General features: G+C 38.8%; 1 protein-coding gene across 6 annotated transcripts in view; it reads right to left on the bottom strand.

Moving 5' to 3' along the window:
• SYNE2 (spectrin repeat containing nuclear envelope protein 2) overlaps positions 1 to 13220 on the bottom strand; it is a 306127-nt gene that overhangs the window by 134388 nt on the left and 158519 nt on the right. For all 6 annotated transcript variants that reach the window (XM_076003979.1, XM_076003977.1, XM_076003981.1 and 3 more), the window contains 5 exons: positions 10420 to 10742; positions 7668 to 7812; positions 5724 to 5942; positions 3230 to 3495; positions 854 to 1022 (listed from right to left, as the gene is read on the bottom strand). In XM_076003979.1, coding sequence (XP_075860094.1) covers positions 854 to 1022; positions 3230 to 3495; positions 5724 to 5942; positions 7668 to 7812; positions 10420 to 10742 — 1122 coding nt within the window. The remainder of the gene's footprint in view (positions 1 to 853; positions 1023 to 3229; positions 3496 to 5723; positions 5943 to 7667; positions 7813 to 10419; positions 10743 to 13220) is intronic.

The following is a 13220-nucleotide window of genomic DNA, read 5'->3' on the forward strand; positions in this document are numbered from 1 at the left end:
TTTCTTTTTCAATGTTAATATGCAAAAGCTCTGGTTAACAACAGCAGGCAACTTTTGAATCAACTTCCAAATGTTCTTTTTGGCTGTCACCATTGGACTGGAATGAGAGAAGAAATCATTCTGAAGAAATTAGTTCCCGAATTACCTTTAGGTAGTACATATCAACCCCCCCCCTTTTTTTTGTGAGAGTCTCACTTTGTTGCTCGGGCTAGAGTGTCATGGCATCAGCCTTAGCTCACAGCAACCTCAAACTCCTGGGCTCAAGCAATCCTTCTGCCTCAGCCTCCTGAGTAGCTGGGACTACAGGCATGCACCACCATGCCCAGCTAATTTTTTCTATATATTTTTAGTTGTCCAATTAACTTCTTTCTATTTTTGGTAGAGACGGGGTCTCGCTCTTGCTCAGGTTGGTCTCAAACTCCTGAGCTCAAACGATCCACGTGCTTTGGCCTCCCAGAGTGCTAGGATTACAGGCGTGAGCCACGGTGCCCAGCCTATATATCCCCTTGTTAGAGCTAAAACATCATGCCCTAAACTAAAGGAGAAATCTAACATGCTACTGAAGAGTGGTCTGAGCCCCCTGTTCACCAAACACACTTAAACATGTTTGAAAAAGGCTGGTTGGTTTAGACCCAGACTAGTCTTAACTATGCTCTCTGCTTTCCAACCATACTTAATCTTCACCAATGACTCTGCTTACACCATGCCACAGGGCCTTTGCATATACTTTTCTCTCCTCTGGACCTCTCCTCCAACCCTAGTCACTGAGTTACCTGTGCCCAAAGGACACTGGATACAAAATTGCATATTGTGACCTGCATCAGCCACATTCATTAGTTCATTCCTCACTTACCTCAAACTCTTCTGCCTTTTCTGGGTAGTCCTGTAATGCCATATTTTGGAAAGAAGTTGTAGTTTGTTGAAATAAGTTCTTCAAAGCAATTATTTCTTTTGTGAAGGAATGTCTTTCTTGGATTTCAGTCTGTATCAATTCCTTATTTTTTTGTGCTTTCTGAAAAAGCCTAAAAGAGAGCATCAGAATTTAATTGTGTCTCTATCCTGCTCTTCTGTGAAATAGTTTTAGTTCAACAATTAACAAAATGTCTGAATAGCTCATAAGAGATGATTTTCCCAGTTTTCAATGATTTATGTACCATATATACAAATATGTATCAAATTATATCACTCAATCAAAAACCTCTCCAAACCTTTCATCCCCAAATACTCTCTTTTCATTATACATTCTAATTGCCATTTCTATCTTCTATTTTCCTCCTTTTAATCCTTGAGCTCAAATGAAAATGACTTAGAGGTGTGAATGGAGCCATGGGTGGGCTCCTGGGGACAGCCAACCCCCCTAGCCTTTTTCTCCCCAGCTGACCCTTTTTGTTGTGGAACAAATACCCGAAGAGGCATTTAAGTGAGACAAATATTTCCGGAGGGTTATTTGGTAAGTATCATGACATAATAAGAAATATATCTTTGGTCCCCGCCCCAGTTCCTGAGACAGAGCTCTTAATAGCCTCGTAGACAGGAATGCTAGAAGAATCTTTTGTTCTAATATTTGGTCTTCAACGCCAGTCCCTGACACAGAGCTCCTAAGACCTCTGTAATTTCCTGAGTGACAGAAGCATCTTTTGTTCTAATGAGGCAACTCTTGGTGGGCTCTTGGATAGCCGCAGGATGGGGGTGGGTTGCTGGGGAAACCAGCCATGTGATTAGAAGAGTGGAACTTTCAGTGCCAGTCCCACCACACACACATACACATGCACCCAATGCCAAGGAGGGGATTGAAGTTGAAGGCTGAGTTGATCACCAAGGCCAATGATATAATCAATCATGACTCCGGTGCTTCCAAAAAAACCAAAAAGACAAGGTTTGGAGAACATCTGGATTGTTGAACACACAGAGGGGCCTGGAGGGTGGGCCACCCACCCAGAGAACAAGGAAGCTCTGCACTCCTTCCCCCATACTGTGCCCAATGCATCTCTTCAATCTGCTTATCTGTATCTTTTATTAACATCAGTAAGGGTTTTCCTGAATTCTGTGAGCTCCTCTAGCAAATTAATTGAACCCAAGGGAAGTGTCAAAGGAACCCTTGATTTAAAGGAAACAACCCCACACGTCTGGTGTAAGAAGTGCCGCATGGGTGGCGTTTGAGAATAGAGAGAACAAACAGTTGGCTTTTTCTTCAGAGGATCTCTGGCCCTAAAATTATTACATCCTTTGGCCCAGTGATTCTACCTCTCATTATCTTTCTCAACGAAGTAGTCACAGATGCAGACAGAGATCTGACGTAAGAATATTCAATGTAGTATTTTTATAATAGTAAAAAAAAAAAAATCACATATGATTTAAAGGTTCCTTATTAGGGGCTTGGTTAAATAAATTATAGCACATCCCCATGGTAGAATACTATATAGCTGGCTGTGTTGAAAAAGAACATTTAATGGCATAGGATGACAAACATGATATCCTAATAAATTATTCAGCAGAATACAAACCAGTATAATTACTAGGATCTCAATAAATTTAAAAACAAAATCACAGTAAAAAAGAGGAGAAAACAGTAATTGGCAGTGGTTGTTAGTGGTGAGATTAAGGTGGGTTTTTATATTAATCTTTGCAACTTTCACAATCTCCAACTTTCCCATTATGAATATGTATTACTAAATTAGAAAAACCAATGAAAAAAAGAAACTTGAAGGATATTTACCCTCAGTAATGCCAGAATGGAAATGTGTGCCTGTTTTAATTTACAGTTATTAATCTTTTCCATACGCTTTTATTTTTAATTTTTAAAGGCAGGTCTTACTCTGCTGCCCAGGCTAGAGTTCAGTGGCATGATCATGGCTCACAGCAATCTCAAACTCCTGGGCTAAAGTGATCCCCCTGCGTCAGCCTCCACAGTAGGACTACAGGTGTGTGCCACTACGCCCAACAAAACTTTTTTCTTTTTAGAGATGGAGTCTTCCTATGTTGCCCAGGCTAATCTCAAACTCCTGGCCTCAAATGATCCTCCTGCCTTGGCCTCCCAAAGTGCTGGGAACATAGGTGTGAGCCACCACACCCGGCCTCTTTTCCATCCCTTTTTATACCTATCAGTGCCCTCAACTCAATTCTGTTGGATCATTTGCCATCATTCTACAATATTTTTATATTTTTAAAATTTGATATTTTCTAACTTTTGAGCTACATAATATTTACAATAGTTTTTCATAAATCTTACTTGTTGCATCGCTCTTGCATAGAAGTAATCTCCTGATATGCCGGAACAGTTTCCACAGCCCATAAGCTTTCCGGAACATTCTGGATACTTTTGATGCGCTGGAGAAGTAGGTTCAGTGCCAACTGCTGCTTCTCCACACTCTCCTGATATTGGCGTAAACAGTCCAGCACATCAGACAGCTCCTCTGTGGTGGCTGCTTCTTTTGTTTTGGAAATTTCAGGGAGTTCTTCCTGAAGATTATCTAAAATAATGGCTTCTCGTTCGATCTAATTCAACAAAAAAAGAGGTGAAATAAGTAAAATATACTCTTAGCTGTTCAGGACTTGAAACATACCTTGGCAGTCATACTCTCTCCTCAAAGGGTTGCTCGTGTCATAGCCTAGTTCAAAGTAATACCTGTTTTCCTGTAGCTGGGAATTAGTCCTCTACTATCAGAACCCAGTAGTTCCCAGCTATTGCTCATATCTAAGTGTGATTAAAATGAAGTATTTTTACTGTGGGCTGAAGGAAATGCTATTGAAAATTTTCATAATTTATTTCTCCTTCAGATTTCAGTTGGATAAAGCAATATTTCTCCTGAGATGAGCACAAGGGGGTTAGAATAAGCTCCACCAAACCGCTGTCACTATGTAGAAACGGTTGGGCAACTACTGGATATGGAGAACTTTTTCTGCAGGTCTTTTTCCCCTCACTTCCAATTCCTATAAGCTGAAAAAGTCAGTTCAGTAGATCCTCATTATTCTGACACCTACCAAAGGGGAGGCAGCCTGAATTATAGAACTGATCAAGTGTTTATCAACCACTGGTACGTACAGAACCCAGAAATACATAACCTGTTGCATCACATATGGAAACTGGGAGTTCCACAGCCCCCGAACTCAGAGCAAAGATATAAAAAAAGGTCTCAAAGGCCCCTTAATCAGATTGTACTTACACCACTCCTCAGATCCTCTGGGCCTCCCCTCCACTGTGTGGCTCCTTATCACAATCTGCCCCAGTGCAATGTTAACTGTCCTGTTCTATGTTCAGAGTCACGGATCTTGCAATCTCGACATTACAGAATATCACACACTAGTCAACTACATATATAATATGCTAATTGAGGCCAGGCATGGTGGCTCACGCCTGTATCCTAGCACCCTGGGAGGCCGAGACAGGTGGATCGCTCAAGGTCAGGAGTTCAAAATCAGCCTGAGCAAGAGCGAGACCCCATCTCTACTGAAAATAGAAAGAAATTAATTGGCCAACTAAAAATACATAGAAAAAATTAGCCCAAGCATGGTGGCACATGCCTGTGGTCCCAGCTACTTGGGAGGTTGAGACAGAAGGATCGCTTGGGCCCAGGAGTTTCAGGTTGCTGTGAGTTAGGCTGACGTCACTCTAGCCCGGGCAACAGAGTGAGACTCTGTCTCAAAAAAAAAAAAAAAAAAAAAAAATGCTAATTGAGATGGTGATCAAGGACCTGAATGTCCAGTAAGATGCACCAGGGGGTAAGGCCTGTGAGAACTCAGGAGCCCCAGCATCAGTTATGTTTCCAGGGGCCCTGTAGTCTGGGGCATGCCAGGGCTTCTCCTCTAAGGTCAAGTTGTTGAATCTTGTAGCTCCACTGCTAAGAAAGAGACACAGTCCTGGATGGGCCTCTGGGGGTTTCAGGGGCAGGCTACGCTATACTCGGGATGATTCTCAGATCCACCTCTCAGAAGGCTCCCGATGCGGGGGAGGCCTCGAGAAGAAGAGCACTGCAGCAGGTGGGCTGGGCTATGAGCTGCCCTGCCATGTGGGCCATAGGATCCGGCCGGGTCCCCAACTGCTAGAATACATGGGTGCAGGTGTCGACTGGCCCCTCTCCGAGAGACCCAGTTAGGAAATGTGTGCTTCCCATTTCCTCAAACCTAAGTTCAGTTGGACTAGAAGGGCCGTTTCTCAGGCCGACAGCTACACTTCTACTAGGGAATGAGATAAGGGTCATTGTGAGCCTCCCCGCTGGAAACCAGCATGCAAATAAAGGAAGTGCTACCCTGACAGGTAAGTGTGCACCTAGGGTTCCCAATATGCATTAGGGTTGAAGGGACGATGTCTGGAACCCAGGACTGATGGGGCATCTCCTGGTGCTTCCAGGCTCCGTGACAGTCACAAACGGGAACCTGCAGCAATCACAACCCAACAAGAGTGCAGCCACCAAGGGCTGCTTTGGTTCACTTATTTTCACAATAAAGATTTTAAAGTGCAAACTAGCAAGTGGTCACTTATTTATAAGAATTATTTGATATCCCCAGAAAAGCCACTCTTATTAAAAATGTGAATAACTTCTCACAGAATATTTTAATAGGGCTTGACCACTATAAACATTTCTGTGTAATGTCTACATGACATGCACAAATGGTACAGAGGTTGAGGTCTTGTTTTATATAAAAACAAGGTATAGTAATAAAACAAATTTAAAAACATCTGTTAGGAAACAATACGGTTTGGCTGTTGAAAATAAAGCACTCACTTCTTCACTGACAAATTTCCACTCCCGCTTCAGTTCTTCACACCACATCTCCCATTCTTTAGCGGCTTCCAGCAAGCTCAGCCATTTAGCCCACAGAGCCGACAGGGTTCTGAGCAAACACACACCGTCGTCTTCTGTGCACCGGGGTCTCAAGTGTCTGAGGGCCTGTCGTAGTTTCATTAAATCTTCCTTGATTGATATAAGATTTGACACCAAGGCCTTAAGAAAGAAAAGACAAAGGAGGGACATAAGGTCTATTATTTATTCTGAAATTTATAAACTATTTTTAAATCTTGAACAATTCATGATTTTAATCTTCCAAAAGTATTACGTAATCCATTTCTTGTCCTTCAGGAAGTCAATGCAGGCGGAACGAGAATTATCTATGTGCTGTTGTATTCTGCATGAATTTGGGACTATGGGGACAAATGATGACCCATCAACCGATATTTCCAAGTAAGAATGTATCTTCAAAAGTAAATATTCTAGAAGCATAGTAGTCCTCCCTTATTTATGGTTTTGTTTTCTAAGGTTTCAGTTACCCACGGTCAACCACAGACAAAAAATATTAAATGAAAAATACCAGTAGTAAACAATTCATAAGTTCTAAATCGTGCATTGGTCTGGGTTATACAATCTCATGCCAACCTGGTCCATGAATCATCCTTTTGTCCAGGATCTACATGCTATACACGTTCCCTACTCGTTAGGCATGTTGTAGCTTCCTGGTCATCAGATCAACTGTTTCCAGTGGTTGTGTTCATAGTCAACGGTAACCTAACACTACCTCACAATGCCTACATCCTACACCTCAATTCATCTCGTTAGGTAGGCATTTTATCATCTTATATCATCAGGAGAAGAAGGCTGAGTACAGTACAATAAGGTATTTTAAGAGAGAGATCACATTCACATAACTTTTGTTATAGTATATTGTGTTATAATTGTTCTATTTTATTATTAATTATTATTGCATTTTTTTTGTTTTTGTTTTGAGACAGTGTCCTATTCTGTCACCCAGGCTGGAGTATAGTGACACACTCATAGTTCACTGCAGCCTCGAATTCCTGGTCTCAAGCAATCCTCCTGCCTCAATCTCCCAAAGTGCTAGGACTACAGGGACATGCCTAGTTATTGTTGTTAATCTTTTACTGTGCCTAATATATAAATTTAACTTTATCATAGGTATGTATAGGAGAAAACATAGTATATTTAGGGTTCTGCATGATCCACAGTTTCAGGTATCCACTGGGGTACTTGGAATGTATACTCCGTGGATAACAGGGGACTACTGCACGTTTTGTCATTTTAACATAAGTCACTTCTAACAGTACTTTTCTTAAAAAAAAAAAAGTCTCATATTTTACTAAGTAGGTTATTTCCATAATACTTCCTGTATCAAACATCAACACAATATTAAAGGGTTTTTTGTTCATTTGGTTTTGGTAGATGTTAAGTATAGCTAATTTAGAATGCCTTCATCCAAATCCTAATGACATAATACATAGATCCTAACAAATGTCCATAATGTCCATAATGACATAGATCCTAACAAATGAAAATAAGCAAAAAGTAAAATGTTTAATAACAGAGTCTGAGAAGTAACCAGAATTTAGAGCTTGTGAGGTTAGTGAGTGCTCAGTGGACATCAAGGCTGGTTCGCAGCAGCCCTTACCATAACACGAAAGGAGGAGTTTTACAAAGGCCATCCATGAGGACAGGACACTACTAGGGATCAGTGTCCTGTGAATCCAATTAACTAAATCTCTCAGAACCACTGCTTCATTTTTTTCCCTCTGGCTTTTGGGCTGAGGAATTTTCATGGGTGTACACCTCAGTCTGAAGATTTCCATGGGTCATAACAGAGTTACACTCTATTCTGCCTCCAGCTGTTCTGCCTATTTTTTGTATATAGACTTATTGGAGACTTGCAAATAGTATTACCTTGCTGTGTTCCAAGCGCTCTAAAGCTTCTTTGTAAGACGCTGGCAACGAGGACATGGACTGCCCAAGAACTGCTTCCATTTTGCTGAGGTTAGTGCAAATTTTGTCTTCCATTTTTTTATAGCATTGGTAATTCTCTAGATATCTAATAAGGCACGGTTAGAAAAAAATGATATTAAATCATATTCAACACAATATTCTAAAATTCCCAGAATAAATTCTCCACATTTAATTTCTTTAAAAAAGATAGGATAACTTTGTTTTTTGCTATTTAATGCATTGTACAAATTTTTATTAACTAATTATCCCCAAAGAGACCTGCATATGGCCTTAAATGCAAACTTTAAAAGGTAGGTTGGGCTATCTTCAAAATGCCTAAATTGGAGAGATTTTTTTTTAAAAGTTCACTTCAGTAAAGTGAAAACTGCATTCTTAAACATGCTAATGAGCTGTAGCAATTCTCTAGTGATTCTTCCGGATTATCAATTAGTACAATTCTTATAGAAAACCTGGAAAGTGCTCATATCTTTTGATCCATTAATTTTTTTCTTTCTTTCTTTCTCTTTCTTTCTCTTTCTTTCTCTCTCTCTCTCTCTCTCTCTCTCTCTCTCTCTCTCTCTCTCTCTCTCTCTCTCTCTCTCTCTCTTTCTTTCTTTCTTTCTTTTAATTTTAGAGACAGGGTCTTGCTCTTGCTCTGGCTGGTCTTGAACTCCTGAGCTCAAGTGATCCTCCTGCCCTCCCAGAGTACTAGGGTTACAGGCATGAGCCAGTGGGCCCAATGTTGGCCCATTAATTCAACTTCTGCAATCTGCCTTAAGGAATTAATCCTAAATATAAGGAATTTATACTAAACATGATACAACCTTTTTATTCATTAGAATATTAATTAAAATGGCAAAAATTAGAACACCCTTTAAATCTAACAAAAGATATGATAAAGCAAATTAAAACAATCCATTACTTAAAATATTACATAGCAATTATGAACACTTTTATAAAGTATTTGTTATAATAAGGAAAATAACTAATGTTATGAAGTAAAAAAACTTTTATATTTTATATATGGCATACTAAGATAGATTTAAAAACACTCTAAAATTATGTATACAAAATAGACACAGCCTAAATCTCCCATTGAAAGCAATTAAAAATTCTGTATCAAATATATTTTTTAAGAAACAACTCTTAAGACATATGAATAAACAGGTAAGGAATTGAGGCCTCAAACTCTGTAAAATGGAAATACACAGAAATAAGCAAGGCTGTAGGGCCAGTTTTTGCCTTGAGGGCATTTGAGTTTCAGTTTTCTTTGCTTCCTCCCAGAATGTGAGGGACAAACCATAAAGTCTGGAGCTGACCCCAGAATGGGTATCTAATAGGAAACCTGCTCTGTTAAGGTATTTTTAACGCACATAACCATAAGGGACTGACCTCTATAGAAGAAATTCCTACAATTTATTGGAATTATTTAGAAAAAGATAACCAACAAAATCGGGTAAAGGCTTGAATAAGCATTTTATAGAAGAGGAAATATGAATGACCAACATTCAAAAAAGAGATCAAACTCATTAGCAGTAATAGAAATGCAAATTAAAACCACAATGAGGCAAGGGGGGGCGTGGGGAAGGGGCGGTGGCTCACGCCTGTAATCCTAGCACTCTGGGAGGCCAAGGCAGGTGGATTGCCTAAGGTCAGAGTTCGAAACCAGCCTACGCGAGGGCGAGACCCTGTCTCTACTATAAATAGAAAGAAATTAATTGGCCAGCTAATATATATAGAAAAAATTATCGGGGCATGGTGGCACATGCCTGTAGTCCCAGCTACTTGGGAGGCTGAGGCAGGAGGATTGCTTGAGCTCAGGAGTTTGAGGTTGCTGTGAGCTAGGCTGACGCCATGGCACTCACTCTAGCCTGGGCAATAAGGTGAGACTCTGTCTCAAAAAAAAAAAAAAAAAAAGAAACCACAATGAGATACCACTTTTACTCACCAGACTAGTAAAAATTAAGTCTCACAATATCAAGTGTTGGCAAGGATATGGGACAACTAGAATACTTATTATATACGACAGGCTTAAGTGGAAATTGGCAAAATCATTTGGTGTTAACGATTTAAGATGTGCAAATCTTTCGACCCAGCAATCATACTCCTAGATATATACCCAAATGAAGCTATTACATTCAAAAATGTTCCCAAGTAGTCCTGTATTTGAATGCAAAAACTGGAAACAATTCAAATGTCCATCAATAGCTGGGGAAATGAATTTTACTACAGACAATAACATGATTAAACCTCAGGGTCATAAAGATGAGTTTGAAAAAAATGAAGTGATAGAAGAATACACAACACTAGGCACTAGTTCAAAATCATGAAAACACGACACACAAATACATAGTAACAATACAACAAAAGCCAGGGAAATGGCAAATATAAAATTTAGGCTAATAGTTATTTCTGAGAGGAGAGGGAAGAAGCACACAAGAGAATTTAAATTAATCATGCTTATCTTTGAAACTCTGGTTACAAGGATGTTTGTTTCATCATTATTCTTTATACCATATACATACTTTTATAAACAACCTGTTGTATGCCCTCAATATTAAATAAGAAAAAATAAAATATCTACCATGGTTTTCTTTAGTGTTTTAACTTTTCCATATTTTCCAAATTATCTCTAATATGTACATATTAATTATAAAGAAAAAAACCTTGTATTTTATCTTCTTAAAGCATTACATTTAGAAAGAAGACCTACCCTTGTATATCAGCTTTCTGTACTTTGACGGCTTCCTTCATGGCTGAGTTCTTAGAAACTATTTCTTGTAAAGTACACTGAAGCTTTAGCTTGGCTTCAGGACTAGATATAGCTCCCAATTTCTCAGTCAGGTCCTGGATGTCTGCCATTGTGGATTCCAATTCCTCTTGTTTTCTAAGAGGCATCTCTAGCGATTCTTCTGGATTATCAAGGTCTACTCTATGGGATGCGATGATGGCTTCAAGGGAAGCGATGATCTCCAGCGCCCTGGTGACCTCTTCGTCATAGTGTGTTAAATTTTCATAAGCATCATTCAAGGCATTCTGGTGAATAGGAGATGAAATGCTATGACAAAGTTGTCAAACTTTTGGAATTTTTGTCATGCTATGAATTTTTTTGTGGTGCATTCATAATATGTCTCTGAGTTTTATAAGAATTAGTTTGACAACATTATTTAACAGTGAATAACTTTTTTGTTTGCATAAGGAAAAACTGTTTCCAGATTTTCTAAGAAATCTAATCTAAATTCAAAATAACATCTCATGAATCATGTCTACTGATTTATGTTCCTGCTCCAAAACTCTCATAATAGACTATGAATTATATAAAACTGAATATGTTTAATGTATATAACCTTAATCAATATTTGTGAACAAATGAAAATGAACAAAAACTCCAGACCACTGATGCTTTAAAATGAATGGCTCTGCCACTAATTTTAGTTTGGGTACATCGTTGAATGCTACAGACCTCAGTCTTCTCATTGAAATAAGAATTTATTTAAAGGTCCATTCTAGTCTAGGTCTAATCCTAATATTTTAGGGATTTATGTACATTGTTTCTTGAAACCATATTAATACCAAGTAGAGATGTATTCAAATTACTCATTTGTTCACCTTCTTAAAGATTATATTAGATTCATAACACAACTTTATATTTCTATAGTTTTCATACCTATAAAATATTTCCAATATATTATCTGATAACAATTCTTTGAATTAGAGAGGGAAGTTAATTTCTCCATTATATAAACTTAATGTGACAAATCTGAAAATGCTACATAAGGTATTATATTCAGCATGCTGTGAATTCCAATGATGTCTAAAATATCTACCCTACTATCAGAAGGAAACAAAGGGAAGTTTGTTGGAGTCACTCTTCAACAGAGGTCAGCACACAATCACAACTACTCAACTCTGCTGTTGTTAACATGAAAGCAACCATATTCAATACATAAACAAATGGGCATGGATGTATTCCAATAAAGAATACCTCTTTTATTTATGAAAACAGGTACTGTGGGCAGTGAAAGGATGGCCTTAATAATAAACAGAAAAAATAAACTAACTGTAGGGACGTTAACCAGCTGTCCTTAAGATTAATCACACGAGTCTTAACTTGTTGTCTTTTAACCACCCACAGAGATTGTTTTATGGCATTTGAAAAGAGCTGAGCAGACAGAAATGGAGTGTAAATCCTCCTCCTTTACATTCGCCAAACCAGGCAAGACCGTCCAGCCAGACCATATTCCAGAAGAGACTGATAAGACTGGTCTCAACAGTCTCAAGGAGAAGTAACATCTCACAGCTGTCTCCTGCTGATCAGTCTACAGCAATAATTTTTTTTCTTTTTTCCCATAAAAATTCTGAGCCCCTTAGCCTCAGGGCTGGCACTTCCCCTTTCTTCCTTTTGGGTGTTGTGCCCTTGCTATTTCTCTCCCTCTTTCTCTCTCTCTCTCTCTTTCCCTTATCTCTCTTTCTTTCCCTTTATCTTTCTCTCTTTCCCTCCCCCACCAAGAAAGTAAAATAAACTTTTTACTTCTTTTTCACTATCCTAATCTTTGTGTTGAGAATTCTTTCTCCACCTGCATCATGAGCCCTCACCCTAACAGGCAGGATTTGGCCCATGGGTGTTGATCTGATGGCCCCTGCTCTAGAATCAGACAGATCTCAATTAGAATCCTGGTTCTGTTACTGTTGCAAGACCCTCGGAAAAACCTTCATGTCTCTAAACTTCAATTTCCTTATTTTTAAACAAGGTTAATAATAACATCCACCTCACAGAGTTGCTATAAAGATTCATAAAAAGAAAATCACAGCAGCAGGCACCTGTGAAGAGCTGGCTACACAGATCATCCATTAAGGAACTTTCTTGCTAACCTCCCATAAGCAAGGACAAGCAAACTGTACCTCTGTCTAGCACCTAAAACTAAAGCCTATTGATTCCACACTAATAAGGAATTACAAGTTTATCTTACAGGCAACAAACAGAACTGGAGACAAGACAGAATCAGGAATTATTCCACCTACTCAGGAACATCTACATAATTGACACTTCCTTCACTCTCTTATTTTATATAAAATGTAGATTTCTTGGGCCTCACAAGAATGAAGCTACTACCTCATCAGCCCCTCCCCCAACGCCCTGCCTTCTTCCTTCTCTCTGTATGCCTTTAAAATGCTGATGGTTCCAGATTCCCTTTGGGAAAAAACAGCCACAGTTTGTCTGAAGTTCATGTTTTTTCCCAGGGCATATCTTCCAAACCTTGGCTTAATAGATCTCCAATGATTGAGATTTTTGCCTCAGTCATTCATTTGGGTTGGCAGATTGAATATGAAGCATTTAGCACCATGCCTAGAACACCTGATGTTTTAAAATCTAAATAAATGTTAGTTATTATTTGGTGTTCTTTCCTCTACACCATACTTCTTCCATTATATCTTACTATCTCTAAAAACAAAAATTCCAAAAAACTTTGTTCTAAGTTCAAAAGAGACTATGAGGGAAATAGAAATAAAGGG

The sequence above is a fragment of the Microcebus murinus genome, chromosome 6, assembly GCF_040939455.1.
Source record: "Microcebus murinus isolate Inina chromosome 6, M.murinus_Inina_mat1.0, whole genome shotgun sequence".
Taxonomy (NCBI): Eukaryota; Metazoa; Chordata; class Mammalia; order Primates; family Cheirogaleidae; genus Microcebus; species Microcebus murinus.